Source organism: Hypanus sabinus, unplaced genomic scaffold (assembly GCF_030144855.1).
Source record: "Hypanus sabinus isolate sHypSab1 unplaced genomic scaffold, sHypSab1.hap1 scaffold_343, whole genome shotgun sequence".
Classification (NCBI taxonomy): domain Eukaryota; kingdom Metazoa; phylum Chordata; class Chondrichthyes; order Myliobatiformes; family Dasyatidae; genus Hypanus; species Hypanus sabinus.
Window position 1 is genome coordinate 416,860 of NW_026781246.1, and position 23,151 is coordinate 440,010.

At 48.0% G+C, this 23,151-nt stretch overlaps 2 protein-coding genes across 2 annotated transcripts in view; both read right to left on the reverse strand.

Moving 5' to 3' along the window:
- Nucleotides 1-23,151, reverse strand: part of LOC132388545 (NACHT, LRR and PYD domains-containing protein 12-like) — a 318,834-nt gene that overhangs the window by 265,686 nt on the left and 29,997 nt on the right. The gene's annotated exons all lie outside the window — the stretch shown is intronic.
- Nucleotides 16,369-23,151, reverse strand: part of LOC132388543 (uncharacterized) — a 40,668-nt gene continuing 33,885 nt past the window's right edge. The window contains exons 6-7 of the mRNA XM_059960906.1: nt 22,804-23,047; nt 16,369-16,524 (exon numbers count right to left, since the gene is read on the reverse strand). Coding sequence (XP_059816889.1) covers nt 16,369-16,524; nt 22,804-23,047 — 400 coding nt within the window. The remainder of the gene's footprint in view (nt 16,525-22,803; nt 23,048-23,151) is intronic.

Here is a 23,151-nt window from a genome sequence, read left to right on the forward strand (position 1 = left end):
AGGTAATGTTGCAGCTATATTGGACCCTGGTCAGACCCCACGTGTAGTACTGTGCTCAGTTCTGGTCGCCTCACTGCAATAAGGACGTGGAAATCATAGAAAGGGTGAAGAGGAGATCTATTTGTATATTGCCTGGATTGGGGAGCATGCCTTATGAGAATAGGTTGAGTGAAATTGGCGTTTTCTCCTTGGAATGTTGGAGGATGAGAGGTGACCTGATAGAGGTGTACAAGGTGATGAGAGGCATTGATCGTGTGGATAGTCAGCTGCTTTTCCCCAGGGCTGAAATGGTTAGCACGAGAGGGCACAGTTTTAAGATGATTGGAAGGTAGGTACCGAGGAAATGTCAGGGGTAAGTTTTTTTATGCAGAGAGTGGTGAGTACGTGGAATGGGCTGCCGGCGGCGGTGTTGGAGGCGGAAGCAATAGAGATTTTAAACAGACACCTGGATGGCTGCATGGAGCTTAGAAAAATAGAGGGCCAAAGGTAAAGCCTAGGTCGTTCTAAGATAGGAACATGCTCGGCACTGCTTCGTGGGACGAAGAGCCTGTATTGAGCTCTATGTTTTCTGTCTTTCTATGTTTCTAACTGAATCGTTGTTTTCGGCAGGAGTTAAGCTGTTGATGGTTCCATTGACACGGCACACTGGCTCAGCAAAATGAAATGAAAGCTGAATGGATTTACTCCTTTTTACTACAGTCCAGTCATATCACCTGGCGCCCTGTAGACCAAGTTTCGATTGTGACCGATATATTGGCCTGAATGGCAAAGGAATTGTAGCTGATGAAAAGGAGAGAGCAGCGAAAGTTCGAGGGGAAAGTGCAGAGGGCATATGGTCTCGAGATTTTTTTCCAGCCTGTTTCACTTAATTTATATATTCATGATATTTTATACTTTTTCTTAAATAATTAACGAATGCAGTGCATTGCTTCTGCAAACTAGCAAATCTCACGACATATGCCAATGAAAGTGTGCCTGATTCTTGTTCTGATTTAAAATACTGTTCATAGACATTGCAAGACGATTCACCAGGCGGAAGTATGGTATTCTTATGAAGGCGATACTCATGCAGAATCTGAACACAGCGCGAATGTCAGGTCAGAATACTAACGCAAATGCAGGGGACGAATACTAACCCACATACTGGGTCTGAACACTCACTCCAATGCAGGGCCTGAACAGTAATCCGGGTCCCAACCGCAACCGACACAGCTAGGGTTTGTCTACCCAGAATTTAGAAGGACTACCGTTCTGATCTTTCTCAAACAGTTCCTATGACAGGTTCTGGACAAGGAAAGTGCTAAATATTAGGTGAGCGCAGGGAGTGAAAAGGAGATGTGCCGGATAAAGTTTTATCACTGTGATTGGTTTGTAGCTGGAGCAATAGTCCCTCGGCGGGTGATGGAAGCAGATGCCTTATTGGTGGCTTAGAGGCATGAGCACACAGCAAGTGCAGGCAGATGGATCATGAGCAGGTGGGTGGGTCGTGAGTAATCTGGCAACAAGGCCAGCACAGGCACGATGGGCCGAACGATCTGATCCCTCACTGTACTGCTCTCCGTGTAATACTAAATTGTTTCCGCACGTGGGACAGTCACTAACAAAGCGACATAATTACCAAATAAATGCTCCATCTTTGAGAAGGTGGGTAAATGGAAATGTCTTCTCTCAGTGGCAGGTGAATGTCTGGAAATCTCTGCCCCTGACGGATCCGGAGGCCGAGTGGAAATTGATAAATATTCGAAAGATGGGTTACCGGGAACTGGAGAAGAAGGATTTAAGTTTGCATAGTTCCGACATTTGAATGGTGACGCAGGCCTTGGGTTAGCTTTGTATTTTTTAAATTGGATTTGGTCTGACAATCAGCCAGAGAGAAAAGCATTCAGGCCATCGATAGGACCTGTCCCTGTTCGGAGGAATAATGTAATTGTAAGGGGAAGAAGCGTTTCTGAATTAAGCAGTCGTCCGCTTCTGATCATGAAACTCTTGGGAGTTTGCATTCATGTTGAGTTGTGAGGAACGAGTCGCAGGCTGTATAATTCCGAGGTTGACAGAGGTGCTTTCATTGGGCGATAGGGAACACAAGGGTTCAGTATACACGGGCATTTGATCGCGTCAATGTAAACAACATATCTCTGTCTGTCTGTCTGTCTGTCTGTCTGTCTGTCTGTCTGTCTGTCTGTCTGTCTGTCTCTCTCTCTCTCTCTCTCCTCTCTCTCTCTCTCTCTCTCTCTCTCTCTCTCTCTCTCTCTCTCTCTCTCTCTCTCTCTCTCTCTCTCTCTCTCTCTCTCTCTCTCTCTCTCTCGCACCCCCTCACGTTTGGGTCTTACAGTTATTAACTAAACTATTCAGAACACATCTGACAAACTCTACTTATAGAATTTCCAGTCAAAATCTGGAAAGTTATATCACCTTTTTTTTCTTGCAACAGTTTGCAATCTCTGCTAATTTATTCCTCGAAAACCTTCGGACAGTTGTGTGGTCTGCATTGTAGCCCCGTTAACGTGGGCGGAGCTTTCCCATTACTCCGCCCAGTTCCACCCGGAATGCCTCACTAGGCGAGTTCTCTGTGATCTGGCAGTCTGGTTCCCATTCCCCTGGTTATTAAAATTCCAAACCCAACCCCTACCTTGCATGTAGCACCAGCATACCTTCCCGCTGGGACATTAGTCCGTCTCTTCTGCACCGGTCCCACCGTCACTGGAACCTACTCCAATATATAACAAACGACTTCTCTGTATAATCCTCTATTTTACTTTCACGCATGGGTCGCCGAAACTCCCGTAATCTTTCAGCCACGTACATCAGCATGTGCCAAGCCCGCAACATTCTCTGTGTAAACAAAAAAAAAACGTTCTTCTGACATCCCCTCGCCAATTTCCTCCAATTAGCTTACTACTATATCCCTCACATTATCCATTAACGCCCTCGATAATGGCTCGCTGTTCAATTATCAATAACACTTATCGTGGAAAAAACCGAGGGCGCTCATTTTTTCTTCATAAGACCTGCTCCTCGTAAATACTTTCTGCATCCTATTTAAGGCTTCCAAACCCTTTCTATCATATGAGGCCATATGAGGCCTATTCTGCTCCAACATGCTATCATTGATGACTTGATATCGCTCGCAATACCATTCTGTTCCTTCTCCCCAAAACCTTTGAAGCCCTGACTAACCAAGAACCTAACAAGTTCTGCTTTAAATACTGCATCCATAACTTGTCCTCCACAGCCGAGAGGGGAAGTGTATGCACAAGATTCGCCACCGTCTGGCTAAGCAAGAACTAATCCTCCTAATCATCTATTCCAAGTTAATGCCTATCTATTGGGATTCTTTAATAATGTGGGGCCAGAACTGAACTCGTTTCTGCCAGTGTGGTCTAAACAGAATTTGTGGTGCTGTTGCATTATCTCCTCGTCCCCAGAATGAGGAGGTTTAACACCTGCTGAACCTCGTTATCAACTTGCGCGGTAACTTTGATCTGTGCACGTGGTCACCAAGTCCCGTATGTACCTCCTCACCGCGAAGAATCCTGTCAATAATCCCAGACTTCTCCTTGTATTTCGGCCCACCACGGCGCACTGCTTCACACTTTTCCGGATTGAACGTCGACTTCCACTTCTCAGCCCAGCTTCACTTCCTATTCATGGTCCGCTCTAAGCTACGACAACCAAATACATTAATCATAAAACGACCAGTCTTCGGGTCAGCCACAATCGTGAAAAGCAAACCTTCCACTTTCGCAAAAAGCTTTTGTATTAAAGCCAAAAAGGGCAGGGTACCCAGAACAGACCCCGCGCAACACGACTGCCCATCGACCACCAGGCTCAATGATCTCCATTTGCTCTCAGTCCCTTCCTTTTGAGGGCAAAACAATCTGCCGATCATAGAGGTTTACTAAATATCACTGGAGGTTTCTCGAAGTTTCAGTAAGTACTTCCTCTCAGAATTCTGGAGCGTTAAACAAAGGAACAACATTTGTCACCCTCCAGCATTCTGTAACTACTCCTGCGGCGAGTGTGTACCCAGAGGTCATCGTCAACGGCGCTGTGATTTCTCTCCTAGTTCTGTTTTTCTGAATACCCCGGGGACCAGAACGTCTGCACCCTGCGACCTAGCTATCCGAATGTTTTCTTTCTCGGCACATTTTGTTTTCTTTCCGTAAATCTAAATGACGTTTGGTGTCATTGATTTATTTGCAAGGCTTCTTACGCTCTTTCATTTGGTCTGTCTGCACGAAGACAAATCCGGCCATCGTTCACTGGATAAAGAGTATAAATTATGAAAAGAGATGCACCTTGTATTCAGTGGCTGCGGAGAATGGGACCTAAGAATATCGCGACTTACATGACTGACTGTTTTCAACTTTTCTGTTCACACGTATACATACGTTTAGTATACTTAACATCTAAAAAACTATAATGCGCTGAATGCTTCCAATAAATATTCATGTTTCTGCTGTTTGAACCATGCTGTGTATCAACAACAAAGGAGAGTTGCTGTACAATCCTAATCAGATTCATTGCAGGCAATAAGCGATGCCGTTAACCCTTTATATTCAGGCACTTGCAGATTTACGGGAAACGTCCATCTACATGTTTATGTGCAAGAAAAATAAGACAATATTTTCTGAGAGATTTTCAAAAGATTTGTAGATATTGCTGTAATAAGAGAAAAGGAGCAGAACAAAGATGTCTCTGTAAGTGGGAATTGATGTGAAACAGTCTGATGAATGCTCCCAAGCTCACCAGGAGGCGCACTCGCCCTCATCTCTCTGTGCGACTGCAGCGCCACCACCTGGACTGGGTTAGCACGTCATCTGACACAAAGCAGGCACGTTGACAGTAGTGTTGATATGTTTGAACGAGTACGGGGCCTGGTTTATTGTTCATATAGATTCTCCCTTTACATAAGCAGAATGGTCTGCGCTGCGCTTTCATTAACACTTGTCACTTGCCACTTGCCACGCTGAGGCTATCACTGCTTCTTAAACCATCACTGAGCTGAGATGTTGATGGTATCATTTCTAGCCATGCTGACCGCGTCATTACTAATCCGCGCCCTTCGTTGGCCATGATGATGACGTTGTTTCCTCTGCACAATCAGCTGACCAAAGAGATTATGTCAGAGCGTACCCTGATCATTCAATAATATGTATTGCTAAGAATGCATGCTTGAAGTTTCCCGTCTGTACGAAATTCAGGTGGTGACTTGTACAACTCATTCTGCGATCGCTGCAGTCAGCTGTTCACCGTTGAGCTAGATCAAGTGCAGTCCTGTATTTTGTACATTATTGTTTTTAGTTTTTATTTTTTTGTCGGCGTGGATTGTCCCAAGCGGACATAACAGCTCACCAGATGTTACTGTCCTGCTGAAGACATAACTGTATGACATGGATTAAAATCAATGGATATTTATCAAATAGTATTACTCTAGAAAGGGGCACGAGACAGGGTTGTGCATGGTCACCGCTACTCTTCGCATTGTGTCTGGAACCATTAGCTCAATACATCAGGCAAAATGAAGATATCAGGGGAAATAGTATTAAAGTGACAGAGCATAAATTGGCTTGTTAAGCTGACGACATTTTGATCTATCTAGGGCAACCAACATACTCTTTACCTAAATTGATGCAATCCTTTGAACAATATGGTCAATTATCAGGATAGAAGATCAACATAGATAAAACCCAATTACTTTCATATAACTATAGCCCACCAAAAGAAATTGAAAGTCGATACCTCGGGCATGGCAAACAGAGTCTTTCAAATATTTGGGCATCATTATGCCAAAAAATTTGGCAAAATTGTCAGAATGTAATTATTAGCCTTTATATAAAACAAATTAAGGAAGATATGGCAAGATGGAACCTGATTTCTATTTTTTTAGTCTCAGTTCAAGGATTGAGTCTATTAAAATGAATATATTGCTCAGCCTGTTATATCTCTTTCATACACTACCAATAGAGATGAATCAAAATCAATTCAATGAATGGAACGAGATGTTATCAAGGAATATTTGGCAGGGTAAAAGGCCTAGAGGTTTTCTTAAACTTTGAAATCAACAAAGGAAAAGGGGATGGAGCCTATCTTCTCTTAGAGATTATTATTTTGTAGCACAGTTGAGAACTGTGAAATCTTGGTGCAAACCATCATATGACGCTCAGTGGAAAAACTTTGAGGAGTGGGTACTTCCCATCCCCATACAAGCAATTTTGGCTGCTAACAACCTGCAAAGGTAAATAAATACTATTGATAACTCATGGGTGAAATTGACTCTTAAAATATAGAAAACTACTATCAAAAATATAATCTAGAGGGAAATATTGCAATTATTAAATGGTGTGCATATGACTCGGATTTTACGCCAAATAAACTGGATGCTAGGTTTAAGGACTGGGCAGCTAAAGGAATAACAGTTCCTTGCAACATAATGAAAGAAGCAACACTGTTCAGTTTCGAAACGCTTCAAGAGAAACACATTAGAAAAACAAGATTTTTATCGATATTTACTTATGCGACAATATGTTAATAGGACGCTTAAAAATGTAACCAGGGCAAGTACATGCTTGATAGAGCTATTTAGAAAAGCATATAATTCAGATAACGGTAGCAGAATCATTTCAAACTTGTATAAGTTTTTGTGAAATCTTAAAACACAGTCGTCTTCATACATTAAAGCAGAATGGGAGAATGAATGAGGGATAATTATATCTGAGGAAGAATGGACAATAATATGTCCATTATTATCAATGGAAGAGTAGCAGTTCACAGAAATGGAGGGAGTTCGGATGGAAATCACATGATAAGATATTTTATTATACCCTCTTAGAAATTCCATTATGATAGTAACCTCCCTGTTCGCTGGTGAAATTGTGGAAATCAAAATGCAAATCTTTATCATATTCTTGGGACTGTCCTCGTATCAAAGACTATTGGAGGGGGATACGCAATGCCCTACAAGACATCTTTAAATGTGAAAGACCCTTAGAGAGAAAGACCATAAATTTGGGGTATATGGGTCTATACCTCAAGAATGGTTTAATAGAGATGAATATTTAATGAATATACTGTTGGTGGCTGGTAGAAAGACTCTTACTAGGAAATGGTTATCACAGGGGAGCCCAACTTTAAATGCATGAATGGAAATTACAATAGATATTTTCAAAATGGATAAAATAACAGCATCTTTTTATCGTAAGCTGAAACAATTTGATTCATACTGGGTAAAATGGGTTAACTACATAATGCCTCATAGGCCAGGTTTTATTCTTAGAAATCAATGAATATGTTGTTAAAATAAAAATCACTCCCTTCTTGTACATAGTTTTTTTTTTTCATTTTCTTGTTTTTTTTTTCTTTCCGCTGTTTTCTATACAGGTTTTACCTCAGATCAATACTAAGTGGAGATTTGTGACATATATTGTAACGTAGGATGAACAACTCTGATGGGCAGAAGGGTGCAGAGTTGCCCCCTTTGGAGAATCGCAAATCGCTACGATTTCGATGTTGCTGACAAGGAAGTAAGAGAGACAAAAGAAAACCTGCCAGGGCGGCTGTTACTGATAACAGCTCATGAAAGAGAAAGAGAGAGAGAGACAGATAAGAGTTACACAAGGTGGAACGTCTCCCACTGACAAAAGAGGAGAGGAGCCATTGATTTACTGCTATTGTCTTTTGGAGAAGGATTGTTTACTTGATACTATGCAATTCATTGAACTCCCTCAGGGGACAACTCGAGTGGGCTGGTTTAATGGGCTAAGTCATTCAAAACTGATTGACACTTGAAACCCCGTGAGTGGGTGATAAAAGGGAGGTCTGGAGTGACACCCGTCAGACGCACCAGGAGACACGCTAGTGAGCATCAGAAACCCACGAGACAGTGTGGGACATCGGAGACCGGACGAAGGATAGGTAAATTTTAACTCACAGTGTTTACAGCGAGGCCGGTTGGGGCTTGTGTGTGCGTCCACCCTTGCCTGGGTGACGAGTCCACCACGGAACGGTCCAGCTAAAGGAAGGAGGGGTCTCACTTGAATGGCCACAACAACAACGCATCGACTGATCAAAATCGTAAAGGAAGGTTTGCAAGACAATAGCTGTTACTGTTTGTGCACTCCCTTTCTTTCTCTCTGTCTCTCTCTCCAATCCTCCCCGCTGGCAGGAGTAAATTGGCAACCACGCATAGTTACGGATTGAAATAAATCTTGTGATATAACTTATTTTTGAAGAAGAGTACGAATTGTTGGATCATTGTGGATTGTACCAGCACCCTCCAGTCTGTCATAATTGAGAGTGGAGTTTCAAGATGAATTCTGCTCTTTCTCTCTCTCTCTCTCTCTCTCTCTCTCTCCCCCCCCCCCACCACTCCCCCGCGCCCCGCCACTTTAGGCTTTTCGATCAAACCTTTGATAAGATGTCTTCCCTGTACCAGTTGGGAATTATATTAAATATAGCTATCACAAGCATGTCCAGCTGGGGATTTGAAATAATTCACCTGCAAGATGATAACGAATGCGATCAAGAGGGCAGATATATATCCCAGAGGAGGAGCTTATTTACTGATCGACATTTCTGAAACTATTGAGTTTCCGTCAGTTTGTGTACAGGCGACACTGGACGAGTCAGTGAAGTCCATTTCTGCTCAACGGGCCCCGTGCTCATTCATTGTCTAAACGCACCCTGGGCCTGGTGACCGAGAGCAGCACGACCCCACTTAGTCCGGGGCAGTACTGGCTCAATAATCATGACAGCTCCGTTGAGTGGAGTCTGTCGAGTTCACATCAGCCGGCCCTCCTGCAGCTGCCGGGTTCAGCTCTGTCCCGGCTCTCATTCCCGACAGCTGGTGCCTGAATGGAGTTTCGAGGGTAAGAGACATTGAAATGACGATCCCACGGGTAGGGGATGTAGGGCGCAAGGGAGGTATGGGAGAAGGTGGTGATCTCAGTTTTTCTGGGTTGTGATGGCGAATGAGCAGAGGTTCTGCCCCTCTCGGTTACATCGCCAAGGTGAAACCGAGAGCATGCCGTCAGCAGCTTAACCCGGAGCAAATGCGCAGTTCGGCTGCGAACCGTTTTACTTCACTGAATGAGGAGTTTCCAGTCTCTATTGAAATATTTTTAAAATATTACTTCGCCAGTAATTTTACCGATCACTGTCGGAATAGTATTTTCACATTGGACTTCGCAAACACTGCTCCTCTCCCTGTTTGTAACTCACGATTTGTGATTCTTTCCCTAGCGAACCTATTGACAATGGCGGTCCGCTCCCGAGGGAATTGCGGCCTTTCCAAATGTATATCCCACTACGTGGTTGCCATGGCAATGGCAGATCTCCTGGTGATGACGTTCTGTGTAATCGGGTATCATGTCGTCATGCGCCAGTTTCCATCCTCCTTCCTGACCTACACATCCGCTTGTAAGGACGTCGTGTACTTCACGTCGACCAGCCTGCAAACCTCGGTCTGGTTCACTGTCCTGTTCACCGGCGATCGCTTTGTCCCGATCTGCTGTCGGAAGCTTAGAGCGAAATATTGCACAGTGAGGACAGCTGTTGCCGGCATTATAACCGTGCCGTTCCTGATGCATTTACAGAGCGTCCCGTGTCTATTTCAGTATAAACCTGTGTATGTAGTTAACGGTATTCAATGGGGCTGTCAGCCGAGCTCATGGTTCATGACGTCTCTTGTGGGAGTCACATTCTCCTTTCGGCAGAGTATTTTAACGGTTATAATACCTTTTTCTCTGTTTAACTGCCTGACAGTGAGGTGAGCCGCGGACTGCGGGTTCACAGCAGTCAGGCGCAGAAAGATCCGGAGATGGAAGGCCGCCGGAAATCCATCATTTTACTCTTCAGTGTGTCCGGCAGATTCATTCTGTTGTGGCTGATGGCCGCCGTGAGCTTTCTGACCACCGGACTCGCAGGAACCGCGCATTACCACGGCGATTACACCGACTCTGCCGCCTATGTCGCCACTGAAGCCGGCTGCATGGTCATGTACCTGAGCTCCTGCACCAACACCTGCATTTACACAGCGACCCAGGCTCAGTTTAGACAAGAAATGCGGCGGGTGTTAAAATCTCCTTGGACTTGGTTTTTAATATTGATTAAAAAACACAGTTAAAGCACAGCACATGTTCCTAAAGGTCAAAAGTTCATCAACAACTAATTCTCCGCTTTGAGATCCGTCATTGGGTCGCGATGTTCATCTCGGTTTTATGCGTTTAAGTATAATGGGTCTCGCTATTAAATTGCCTTGGAATAAAATAACACTCAACTCCATTTCCGTGCAGGAGCGCCCTTGACAGCGTGACGTCATCAACAATCCCGGTATCCGGGATTTCATTCACTCCTTCCGCTTCGCAGCTGCGTTGACACTCAGGGCTCATTTGGAGCAATCGCAGTGACTTTTACACTGACAGTGGAGAGCCACTGCGGTCAACGCTGTGACAGAGCCACCATCTTGTAGATTGTAGCGGGGGATGAATATTGCACAGATTCTGCCCCAGCTCGACGATGGAGAACTAAGCTAATCCCCAGAGCCATAATACAGCCGGTATCCCTCGCTACCTTCGTCAACCAAGCGCCATCCGGACACGTTTCCATTATGTTTTTATCACATCTGCTGGAGACATAACCACGCAGCACTGGGCGAAAACATAATGTATTCAGATCTGTGTCTGCATGTGCCTGTAGTTTTAGCTAGTACTGACGTAGGAAAAGACAAAGTTGTTGGCTATCCGTACAATATACACCTCCTCATAATTGTGTAAACTTCTAAAATGACCCTTCAATTTATTTTCTATCTCAATCAATCAAGCTTCTCCTTATAGTTTTTTCCCTTCCCCACAGTCCAGAAACAATCCGGTGAATTTTGATTTACCATCACTCAAAGCCTTGTTGGACAATGCAAGTATAACAAAAACCCCTTGTAATGTCCACTTGTCCCACTGCATTCGTAGAGGTATGACCCAGCATTGCAAGGTTACAACGAAAAGCGACCCTACAAAGGTCCCAGAATCTTATTTCACAAAGTGCATTAAGTCACATTTTGTTTCACATACTGTTTTGCAAACAATGAAGGACACAGCAGCAAATCTACACTCGCCGCCTATTGCCGGCGTCCGGGAAGAGAGAGACACACGCACACTATCATTTGCATCCATTTACCGAGCTAGTATTGTAACTAGTTTGCCATCTCATCTTGGCGTCCCTATATCTGCCATGGGAGCCTTCTTAGAAACATTACTGACGCCCATCCAAACTCCCTCTACCTTCCTGCTTCGTTAGATCGCCGAGATTATTCCTTTAACATCACAGCCATATTTCTGAGACATGACGGCCCTGTCACAAGACAACACTAACTCATTATTCGCTTAGATGGACTACCATCCGGGCTGTATATACAACAATTTTGTTAACCGGAATTTTCCCGCATGACATTCCCACACTGATATAAAGAGAACTGATCTCAATATTCAAGAAATGAAGTGATAATGGGAGCGATGTGGAATCGGTGAAGAAGGGAGAAAAATGCATTTAAGAGCCACAAACTGTAAAAGGAGTTTGGGGAATAAATTAAAGACTGATGTTTTCATGACTAACGGCACAGCTTTATCGAGAACGCTGGGTTCAGAATTTATGCACTTGTATGGAAATCACTCCAAAGTCCCGTCCAGATCAGTCCCATGATCCCAGAGTTCAGCGCTCTTTCAGTCATTCCCGCATGGGCCTCCCTCCACCGCGGACATCCATCCTTCAGCTGCCTGAGGTGAGAATTGCGCAGTAACACCCGTCCGCTCAGTGGCCTGTCTTTTCCTTCCATTTTTGGGCATTGGCTCAGTGAAAGGCTGGGCGAGATCCGCTTCCCGACAAAAACTCACCCACTGAAATTCTGCAAGCCAAGTGATAAAGGACACGTAAATGATGCATTCCAGGAGAACGAAACGGGGCAAATAGAGCATCGTCTCCTGGGTAATAACTGGGGAATAGGGATCACACTGGGAAAATTCGCGGAAATCCGGATGGACATATGAAATACAAGCAGAAGCGATTCCTTAATGAGACATTGTCACGGCTAATATTTTCCCACGAAGAAGTTTTTTTTTTCTGTTTCCGCATCTAACCAAATCGATTTATATAAACAAATGAATATTATGAAGTATTTCAAAGACTGAGCCTCCGCGGAACCTCGGTTAAAACGTTGCAAACGGACTCGACATTTGCTGAAGGGTATTCTTCCCGTCACAGTTCTAAATCATCCCGTTTCCTAACCCCTCACCTGGGGAAAATTCTCTCTGTGTCCTTTCTTTTGTATCCTGTCTTCAGTTTGGAAGTATGAGTCAGTTCATTTCTGTCCCTTGTATTCACTCTGTGGTTCTCCTCAGCCCCGCCTCCTACATCCATTCCCCACCGTCATACTCCTCGTTTGAAGCTGTATTCCATTCTCACAGTTTCCATGTCTCCGCTGTACTTTTCCAATATTGGAATCTTCTCCACGCGGGTTTCTCTGAAGTTCCGTCCCTCTGCCAATGGAAAGAAATTCCTTTCTGCATCTCAATTATTTCCTCTGCATGTGCTCCCCACACCCCTTCCGAATTCAGCACGGTGTCATTGGCCTGGTCTTCATGCTCTTCAATTTCTATTAGTCAGCAAGATTCCACCAACCTTCACAACTCTTTTTATATTCTCTGCCACTCCACGACTTTCAGCATTTTTAAGGGAACATTTCTACCTGATTTTCTGAACGATTCGGCCCTCGCCACCATTAAGTCCTGGTCCTGGATGAGGCCCGTCCACTGTGATCCAGGAACATGGAGCTGAGCAAAATAGCGGGCTGAGCGCTGGCGAAATTCTTGGCAGTCTCTAGAGTAGGTCTCTCTGCTGTGGGCCGAAGGGCCTGTAATGTGCTGTAAATATCGATGCTCCATGTTCACACAGTTTTTTGTCACTCCGTCCAGAGGAAACAGTAATGGAGTGGTACATCTGTTATTTCTGTGTACTCGGTGGAACGTTTAAAGACACGCCGCCTGTGGTTTGGACAAACGACAGGCGGGTGAGGAACCGCTCCTGCTTATCGTCGACGTTTCAGTTCCTGCCACTTTAATTCCCTGTTCCGGTTAAGTTCTGATCTTCATGTGTCTGGCCACATGCACTGATATACGGGTGAAACGCCACCGTTTCCTTGGCTGCGGAAGTCTAAGGAGAGCACACTCAATTCCCGCCGAACCGGTGAGATTGAGACGGCTCGAACCCACCTCAGACCCCGGTTTGTGTGGATGCTGTGTAATTTGCTATCCGGTTACAAATAACAGACTGCACGCTGCATACGATTAAAGGAATTATGCTTATGAATCTCGACTTAACTGGAAGGTTAGTAAAGAGTAACAAACGGAAACTGCCCAATCCAAATTAAACATTCAAATGTGCACAAGTTGGAGCTCATCTTGAACTTCTCTGTCACTCACGCGCTGGGTCCTCGGTCAAGCTGAAAGCTCACACCACCTTCCGCACGTCGCTCGCAACCCATCTCGAACAAGCGGCTCTCCCACCGGATCCTATGCTTCGACCGGTTCTCTGCAGCGTCTTCTCTCCCCATCCCCCGCAGAACAAAACCCAAGCCCAACCTTAGTGTCCCTCACCAGAGAATCATCTCCTTAACTCAACCTTCCGAATCGGATGGCGCACATGTTCCCTCATCTCTTATGTTCAACCACAAGCCAAACAAGCTGAAAGCAAGCTGCTTTTACAGAACAGCCAATATGAAAGACATACAGCATAACAGTAAAAGTAAGAACCGTGGCATTACACTCTCCCCCCACCAAAATAGTCATGTCCTCATGACTTGTCATCTTGTCAACTTGTCATCTCAGAATAATAAAACCGTTTTCAGTAGAATTTCCTAATGTCAGCAACTCTAGTCCACTCGTAAAGGGTGGTGACATATCTCCCTCGTGGGATATTCGTAGCACTCAGTTCCCCTGATGCTACATAGACAAGCCTACCTGGGGGTCTCCTGATTCTTTGAGACCCCTTTGTCCCATCAACTATTCCTTCAGTTTCATACACTCCTAGGGATACCTCTGGTGTACATGACGAGGCTTCCCCCAGTCTATCACTCGTGCCTTCCTGCAAACCGGATCCCCCTGCTCAGTTTCATCCCCAGTTACCGTGGAGCCCACACCCCCTTCCTGGTCCAGCTGCAAGCCTGTCTGAGCACTGCTAATGCCACAACCTCCACCCCCCGACCAGGTCACCTGCCTCAGTGTGGGAAAGGTTAGGAATCTCCTCCTCACATTTTGGGGAGTTGGCGAAATGCAGCAGATACCACAACCCCTTTTCCTCATCCTCTGAGACATTCAATCTCTCCACGTTGCCGCAGAGTCCTCTTACTAAGTGTAGGGTCCAGTTGAGGCAACTCTTGCCCCAGATGTTCCGTTTCAGAATCCATTCCCATGCTCTGGTATCGTGCATAACACTGGTACGTTTGACACCCCAGTCTCCATTACATAGGGCGCAACTCCCAGCGGCCAAACAACTTATGCTTCCCAGGTCGCCCCAGATATTTATGAGTACTCATTCTGCATGCATGCGTGAGGAGAACCTAACTTTTTGATCATACCTCCTGTTATTTCTTTGATTCTGCCTGGGAGCCGAGACCTCAGCTAATTCATCAGCCTTTTTCAGCTCCCTTCGCATCTCGGACACATACTTCAGATAAGTGTTCTGCGGTAGATCTTCATCGCCAGTCTCAAAACAGAGGTCGACAGGCAAACTTTCCTCGCTCCCAAACCCTACCATAACTTCCCTGTCTCATCGGAACGTACCGACGGAGAACTCCACACCGAACAAACTCCACCGCATCTAAAACACTTGCTCTAGGGAGATGCCAATTTATATTTGTGAAATTAAAATCTCCCACAATGACAACTGTTATTTTTATAACCTGCCACGATCTGTTTCCCTACCTGTTCCTCGATATCAATGTTACTACTGGGCGGCCTATAAATAAAAGACCCAGTTCAATTATTGACCCCTTCCTGTTCCTAACGTCCACCCACAGTCTCCGTAGACAATCACTCCATGACGTCCACCTTTTCTGCAAGCTTAACACTATCTCTGATCAACAGTGCCACGCCCCACCTCTTTTGCCTCTCTCCCTGCCCTTTCTGAAACATTTAAAACCCTGCACTTTCCTGTCACCGAGCCATCCAAGTCTCTGTCATGGCCACTACATCATAGATCAAAGGTTTGATCCAGGCCCGAAGCTCAACCGCTTCATTCACAATACTCCTTACGTTAAATCAGACACATCTCAAACCGTCGGTCTGAGCGTGTCCCTTCTCTATCACCTGCCTATCCTTTCTCACACATTGTCTCCAAGCTTCCGCTATTTGCGAGCCAACCGCCTCTTTCGCAGTTCCCACCCCCCCCCAACAAATCCAGTTTAAACTCTCCCCAGTAGCATTAGCAAATCTCCAAAATAGGATACTGGTCCCCCCTGGGATTCAAGTGCAATCCATCCTTTTTGTACAGGTTACACCTGCCCCAAAATAAGACTTAATGATCCAGAAATCACTGCCCTCTGCTCCAATCCCTCAGCCACGCATTTAACCTTCACCTCATTCCATTCCTATACTATCACGTGGCACAGGCAGTAATGCCGAGAATACTACCTTTGCGGCCCTGCTTCTCAACTTCCTTCCTAATTCCCTGGAGTCTGTTTTCAGGACCTCTTCTCCTTTTGGGACCAATATGTACCACGACCTCCGGCTGCTCTCCCTCCCACTGCAGGATATCGTGGACACAATCAGAAACATCCCGGATCCGGGCACCTGGGAGGCAAATGCCATCCGACCTTCTTTCCTGCGTCCACAGAATCGCCTGTCTGAACTCCCGACTACAGAGTCCCCTCTCACTACCGCCTTTCTCTTCCTTTCCCTACCCTTCTTAGCCACAGGGCCGGACTCTGCGCCAGGTAGACTTGCTTCCCCCAGGTAGACTGTCAGCCCCCCCGCACCTGTACTCTAACAGGAGTACTTAATGTTCAGGGAACTCTCTAGTACCTGACTCTTCCCCTTCCCTCTTCTATTACACAATTGCCTGTCTCCCGTGGCGCCGCTGTGACCAACTGCCTCTAACTCCTTTCTATCACCTCCTCCCTCTCCCTTACCAGACCAAGGTCATCGAGCTGCAACCGCAGATCCTTAACGCGGTCCATTGGGAGCTGCAGCTCCACACAGCATGTGCAGTTATGGCCGTTCGGGAGTCACCTCCTCGCTCTCCCTTACCAGACCAAGGTCATCGAGCAGCAACCGCAGATCCCTAACGCGGTCCATTGGGAGCTGCAGCTCCACACAGCATGTGCAGTTATGGCCGTTCGGGAGTCACCTCCTCGCTCTCCCTGACCAGACCAAGGTCATCGAGCAGCAACCGCAGATCCCTAATGCGGTCCACTGGGAGCTGCAGCTCCACACAGCATGTGCAGTTATGGCCGGTCGGGAGGCTGGGAGACTGACACAATCCCTACAGCGCACAGGGAACTGGCTTGATCCAGGCTGACTACACTTGGACAAGTCTACTCATGTTACCTGGCCATGCCCGGAATTCCCATTGCCAAAGGAGCTGGCCTCATTATCCCAGCACTGCTCATTACTCTAACCAGAACAGTCTGCCACCGATGTCTAGTGGGTTTGCAGGTAAGGACAAGGGGGACTCTGCCAATGTTAAGGGGACGGTAAGATGGAGTGAAGGAGGATTTTCAGGACACAGAACCGATTGGACTGAGATCAACATCAATGGTGGAGGAAGGGAAGAGCGAATCGCTGGTGCCCCGCAAAGGACAACTTCATCATGTTGTAAAGGGGGTTTTCTTCTTTTTTCTTCGTTACTGTGTTTGTAATCACAATGGCTTCTTTGTTTTGTTGAACGCAGGAATGCTTCTTTGTTGCGAGAGCGTCCTGGAAGCATGTTTGGGTTAAAATTTACTGATAACGAGAATTGTATTCCTTTGTAAACCAATTGGGGTTAATGTTGTTCTTTCTTCTGAGACTGTAAACTATTGTTGGCGGGCTTTGGGAGATCGGAGCGGGGGGGTGAGAGAGAGAGGAAGCGATGCTGTAAGCTGGACGAGGAACGGACCCCAAGCGGGGGCCCGAGGCCAGGAGGTACCCCGAGGAGAAGAGATGAAGCTACATGTGCTTGGTTGACCACTTTGGAGGGTCCTGAGCTGCGAGTCGAGGAGTTCGGAGGGTCCTGAGCTGCGAGTCGAGGAGTTCGGAGGGTCCTGAGCTGCGAGTCGAGGAGTTCGGAGGGTCCTGAGCTGTTTGGAGAGTCGAGGAGTTCGGAGGGTCCTGAGCTGCGAGTCGAGGAGTTCGGACGGTCCTGAGCTGCGAGTCGAGGAGTTCGGAGGGTCCTGAGATGTTTGGAGAGTCGAGGAGTTCGGAGGGTCCTGAGCTGCGAGTCGAGGAGTTCGGAGGGTCCTGAGCTGCGAGTCGAGGAGTTCGGAGGGGATCGAATGGTGGCCAGAAGACTTCAGTAATTGAGCTCCAACCGTTGTGCACGAAGGGGTTTGGGCTTTGATAAGTTTGGCGCCTTTTCTTTTTTTTTCATATATACTGTATCGTTATTAATCAATTAGTTATAGTAACCTTTATAAATTGTACTCATTTAATCGTTTATGGTGTACTGTCTGTTTTTGGGCGAGGCGGGGACATCACACAGCATCCACACCAGCTGATTACCCAGTTTGGCGGGGCCGGAGGCTGCTCCCCCTAGACGGGAACGAGCTGAGCGAGCCTCAGGCGACCCAGGGGGTTACATTGTGAGGTGCTCGTCCGGATTGATTTCTGTGGAGGCTGTGTGATCACCCTCTTTAAATTGTGTCTGCAGCGAAGAGCTGGTGTGCCTTTGTGGGTTTCCTAACCGTTATTGGAAGCATTTACCCTTGACGACATTGAGGACACTGGAGATTCGGGGTACCAGAGCCGGTGATTATCCAGACGACGGTTGTTGGTCAGTGAAAATGGAGCTCTTTGAGGCAAATGTGGAGGAGACTGAGGTTCATGAATCGTTAATGCTCATGTGTCCGGACACTGTTGAGACGGGCAGTGTTTCTGTTCTAGAGAGAACCAATATCCTGCTGGTGCGCTTGGGGGCCTGCCCGGAGGAGGCATTGTCGATACACCCAGAGTTTCGAGCTGCTTGTGCGGACGTGTGTAGCAGCATTGGGCCGATACCGAATTCAAACAAGAGCCGGTGGTGGTACGGCCTGGGGGAAGTATCTGATGGTGAGACCCTCTAAGTGGACGCTGCGAAATACCACGACGGAGGGGATTTGACAGCTGAAGACACCTCGGAGAGAGAGAGAGATTGCGGCGATTGGCCCCTGAAGCCGTGGAAGATGTAGGCAGCGTGTGTGTGGATTATATTGCGCTGAAGAGGCGCATTGTCAGTGACCAGAATACGGCCCTGAGGGCCGAAGGGGTGATGGCCTGTCTGAGTGGTGCGATGTGGTTTAAGGTGCTGGATCTGAGGGGTGGATGTTGCCAGATCCCGATGAGTGGGGCCGACAAGGAGAAGACGGCCGTTATAACTTCCCTAAGAGTGTTACGGTCCGAACAGATGCCACAGGGCATATCCGGAGCCCTTGCAACGTTCCCGAGGGGCATGTGGTAGACCATGGGGGACGTGGAGGCGTTTGGAGTTTTGGCGTATGTGGATGATCTCTTGGTATTTGGATCTGCCTCAGGAGAATATGAAGTGAGGTCGTTGCAGGAGCGGCTGAGAACTACAGAGTTAAAGTGTTTTCTGGACACGTGCCAGGGCTGGCGAAGGTCGCAGCTCGTGGGTGACTGTCTCTACGGAATCAGGTTTGAAATGAAGACGGAGAGACTGGAGAGAGTGATCTGGAACCATTTGGAAGACTTACAAGTTGGAGAGAACGAAGAGAGTTGTCTGACTGAGGGCAACAGCAAACTGAGAATCTGGAGAGGGGAGTTTGCGGAGGTGAAGAAATTACTGACAAATCTCGGAAGAGGGAAGCGGAAGCTTGAAGGGAACCTGAAGATGACCATCGACAGTTCAAATGAAGTGCAAAACCTGAAAGTTGATCTGGAAGAAGTCATGAGGAAGGAACAACTGGAGAGAAGTGCAGTGAATACTGAACTGGAGGCTGACCATTCTTTAACTGCTGCTTTTCCGGTCGGGGTGGAAGAAGCTGATGGAGTAACTGCGTCCCCGATTGAGATAGCCGGGATGCGTGAGTCAGAACTGCTGAGCCTGTGGCGAGAGTTGCAGGAGGCTGAAGAGACAGCCGGAGCTGTGCAGGCCACGTGTTTCCGTTTGGAGAAGAACAAACAGCAACTACCGATCACAGAAATGAGGAAGAATACAGATTCGATGGATGATATGCTGGATGTGTGGTACATGCTGCCTTTTGCTGACTTTCCCTCGATTGAGGAAGAGACCTTTGGCCCTTCTCCCACTGAATCACGTGTAGCGGGGAGGGTTAGCTGTGTGCAGTGTGGGGCATGAGTGAGAGGTTGAGAGAGGAGTTTGTAGTGGGCCCAAGGTATCCCCAGTTATGTCCGAGCCTGAAGGGTTTAGGTGAGGGGCTACGGAGGTCTCAGAAGGGTTAGGGAACTCCCAGATAGTTGGCCTATGTAGCGCCTGAGGAACAGGGCGTGAGGTTTACTGTGTGGGGAGGAGATGTCACTGTTTCTGCTTGGGTTACGATGTGTTGGCAGGAAAGGTGGCGAGTTATTTAATAGTCATGAGGACATGACTCTTATTTGGTGGGGGGTGAGAGTCAAGGGGGTTTCTTCTTTTTTCTTTGTTACTGTGTATGTAATCAAAAGGGCTTCTTTGTTTTGTTGAAAGCAGGAATGCTTCTTTGTTGCGAGAGAGTGCTGGAAGCTTGTTTGGGTTAAAATTTACTGATAACGAGAATTGTATTCCTTTGTAAACCAATTGGGGATTAATGTTGTTCTTTCTTCTGAGTCTGTAAGCGATTGTTGACGGGCTTTTGGGCAGATCGGCGCGAGGGGTTGAGAGAGAGAGGACGCGATGCTGTAAACTGGGCGAGGAACGGACCCCAAGCGGGGGTCCGGAGCCAGAAGATAGTCCGAGGAAGGGGGATGAAGCGAGATGTGCTTGGTTGACCACTCGGAGGGTCCTGAGCTGCGAGTCGAGGAGTTCGGAGGGGATCGAATGGTGGCCAGAAGACTTCAGTAAATGAGCTCCAACGGTTGTGCACGAAGTGCTTTGGACTTTGATAAGTTTGGCGCCTTTTCCTTAGTTTTTTCCTTCATATATACTGTATTGTTATTAATCACTTAGTTATAGTAACCTTTATAAATTGTACTCATTTAATCGCATATGGTGTACTGTCTGTTTTTTGGGCGAGGTGGGGACATCACACAGCATCCACACCAGCTGATTACCCAGTTTGGCGGGGCCGAAGGCTGCTCCCGCTAGACGAGAATGAGCTGAACGAGCCTGAGGCGACCCAGGGGGCTACAGGGGTATTTCCCCGGTGGCTAGGCTCTCCCCTAGAACAAGGCTGTAATCGACCCCCAGGACATCCCAAAAAGCCTGATCAAACTCTACATTCAGACCATCTAACCCAGGGGATTTACTCCTCCGGAGTTGCCGAAGGGCAGCAGACAGCTCCTCCCCAGTCAGGGAAGCGTCTAGACGCGCTGCCGCATCTGGGCTGACCTTCGGCAAAGCTTCCCAGACCTCACTGCACGCCCCCACATTTGACGGATCCGGTGAGAATAAGGACCGATAGAAAGTGCGGACTTCTTTGATAATTTCGTCAGGATCCTTGGTGGAGGAGCCATCAGCAGCCAATAGCTCCACCAGCTGCTTTTGAACTCCCCGCCACTTCTCCAACGAGTAGAAGAAGGGTGAGCCGCGGTCCAAATCTTGCAGCATTTGGATCCGCGACCTCACATACGCACCTCGGGACTGCTGAAGCTGCAGATTCCTGAGTGCGTCCTTCTTCTCCTGGTATTCCTGTCACGTTTGATGGTCTCCACCGGTCGGACCAAGACGGGACTCTAGGTCAAGCAACGCTCTCTCAAGCCGCTCAATCTCAGAGCCCCGCCTCGTCGTCGACCCCCTGGTGTACTCCCGACATAAAAACCGGATGTGGGCCTTGCCCACATCCCACCACAGCCGTAGGGAGCCAAACGCACTCCGTCTCTCTCTCCAGGCGGCCCAGAACGCTTGGAATGAATCCCGGAATCGGCTGTCCCCCAGCAGCCGGTTGTTAAAGTGCCAATACCCGGATCCCACCCTAGGGTGCAGAGGAGTAAATTCCATCCACACAAGGTGATGATCCGAGCACGACACCGGCCGCATGGAGGAAGCCGACACGCGGGAGACATAAGCCCGAGAGATATACAGGCGGTCTATCCGAGAACCCCCCTCTCTCGATCTTCTGGAGAAGGCGCTAGAGTCAGGGTGAAGATTCCGCCAGCTGTCCACCAAGTCAAAGGAGCCGACTAGCTCCTTTTACTTTTTCGCCGATGTTGGGTTGCGTTGGAGGCCCGAGCGGTCCTCCACCTCGAGGGTACAGTTGAAGTCTTCCCCGAGGACGACTCAGTCCCCCGGGTCGATGGAACTCAGCAAGGTGGACAGCTGACAGAATAGGCGCGTCTGCATCACCCCGCGCCTCGGAGCAGACACATTGATAAAATGCAGCGGTACACCATCGAGGCGCACAGCCAGGTGGAGCAGACGGCCGGACACAACATCTTGGGCTCCTACCATTTCTGGCCGAAAGGTTGGGGCCAACAGGGTCGCCGCCCCGCTAGCGTTGGAGCTAAGGTGTCTCATGTAGACCCCGCCCTGCCACTCCAAGAGCCAAGCTGACTCGTCCCCCAGGGTGGTATGGGTTTCCTGCAGGAAACCCACCGCGTATCTCCCGTCCCTGAGGACTGAGAGATTGTTATACCTGCGGAGAGAGCCCCTGCTACCGTTTACATTGAGACTAGCTATGGTAAGCTTCATGTCGGGAGCACACTAGGCCTCTGCACCAGTACCCTTCCCACGGAGAGCGATGGCGCCCTCAGCCGCACTCTCCCGAAGAAAACCGAGAATATCCTTTGCTTTCCGGGCCCGACTGCTATCGCTACCCTGTGACCCACCATCTCCCGAAGGAGCGAGGCTGCTCCTCATCCTGATGTCCCGCACCAGGTCATCCAGGAAGGATTTCAGCTGCCGCCTGTCATTCCCTGACACAGAATTCCTGTTCCCCTTCCCCTTCCCCTTCCGTCTGAGGATGACCCTCAGGGACTTCACCAGCCTCGGCATGCTAGGCCAGCGAAGCGAGGCTAGTTTAGGCCGATGCTTTGCACCAACGGAGGAGTGAATAAACTCTCTGATCTCCTCCACAGGTATCAATGGGGACTTCTCTGGAGGGGTCAGGATGTCCATTGTCTCGCTATCAAATGAATCCCCTTCCAACCCCTCACTGCAGACAGATCCCCCACCGTCCTCCTCAGGTGGTGTATAAGGTGGCTGCCCCTGTAACCTACACTGCACAGCGGGTACCTCCCTCATACCTTCCCGCTCCACCGTCGCATCAGTCTTACCCACAGTTGCGACAATGGAGGGAAAATCCCAAGGGACTCCCTGCAGGCCATTAGTTGATGGGGTCGGCATGCAGGTTATTTCACCCTCCCCAGGAGACAGGCATGAAGGGGACCCCAGCAGCTCTGGTCCAATGGATTCACCGGCAGCCTGATGCTGACTGTGAGAGAGCCTGGTCTCCTCTCCGCTTGTACTACTTAATACATTTGCCTCCAGGGAGGCGCTTTCTGCTAAGTCCTGGGTGGAGGGCTCCAGGTCTGTTTCAGGTGTGCAAACAGGCCCAGCACTAGCTTCATGCACAACCACACCAGCCACCACAGGACAGGTGGCCACATCTGGGGATTCAGGGTTAGACACAACTCCCACCCGGATCCCCACCCATTTCTGGGACTCCCCCTCATCTGCATTCTCTGCCCTCTTGGGGGAACAATCCCATCTCCTCTTCAAGCTGGAGGAGCATACAGGTACGGAATTCACCGACAGTGCGGTACTCACCGCTCCTATCGTCCCGTCCAACCGTACGCTTCCCCGAGTCTCCCCCTCCACCTCAGG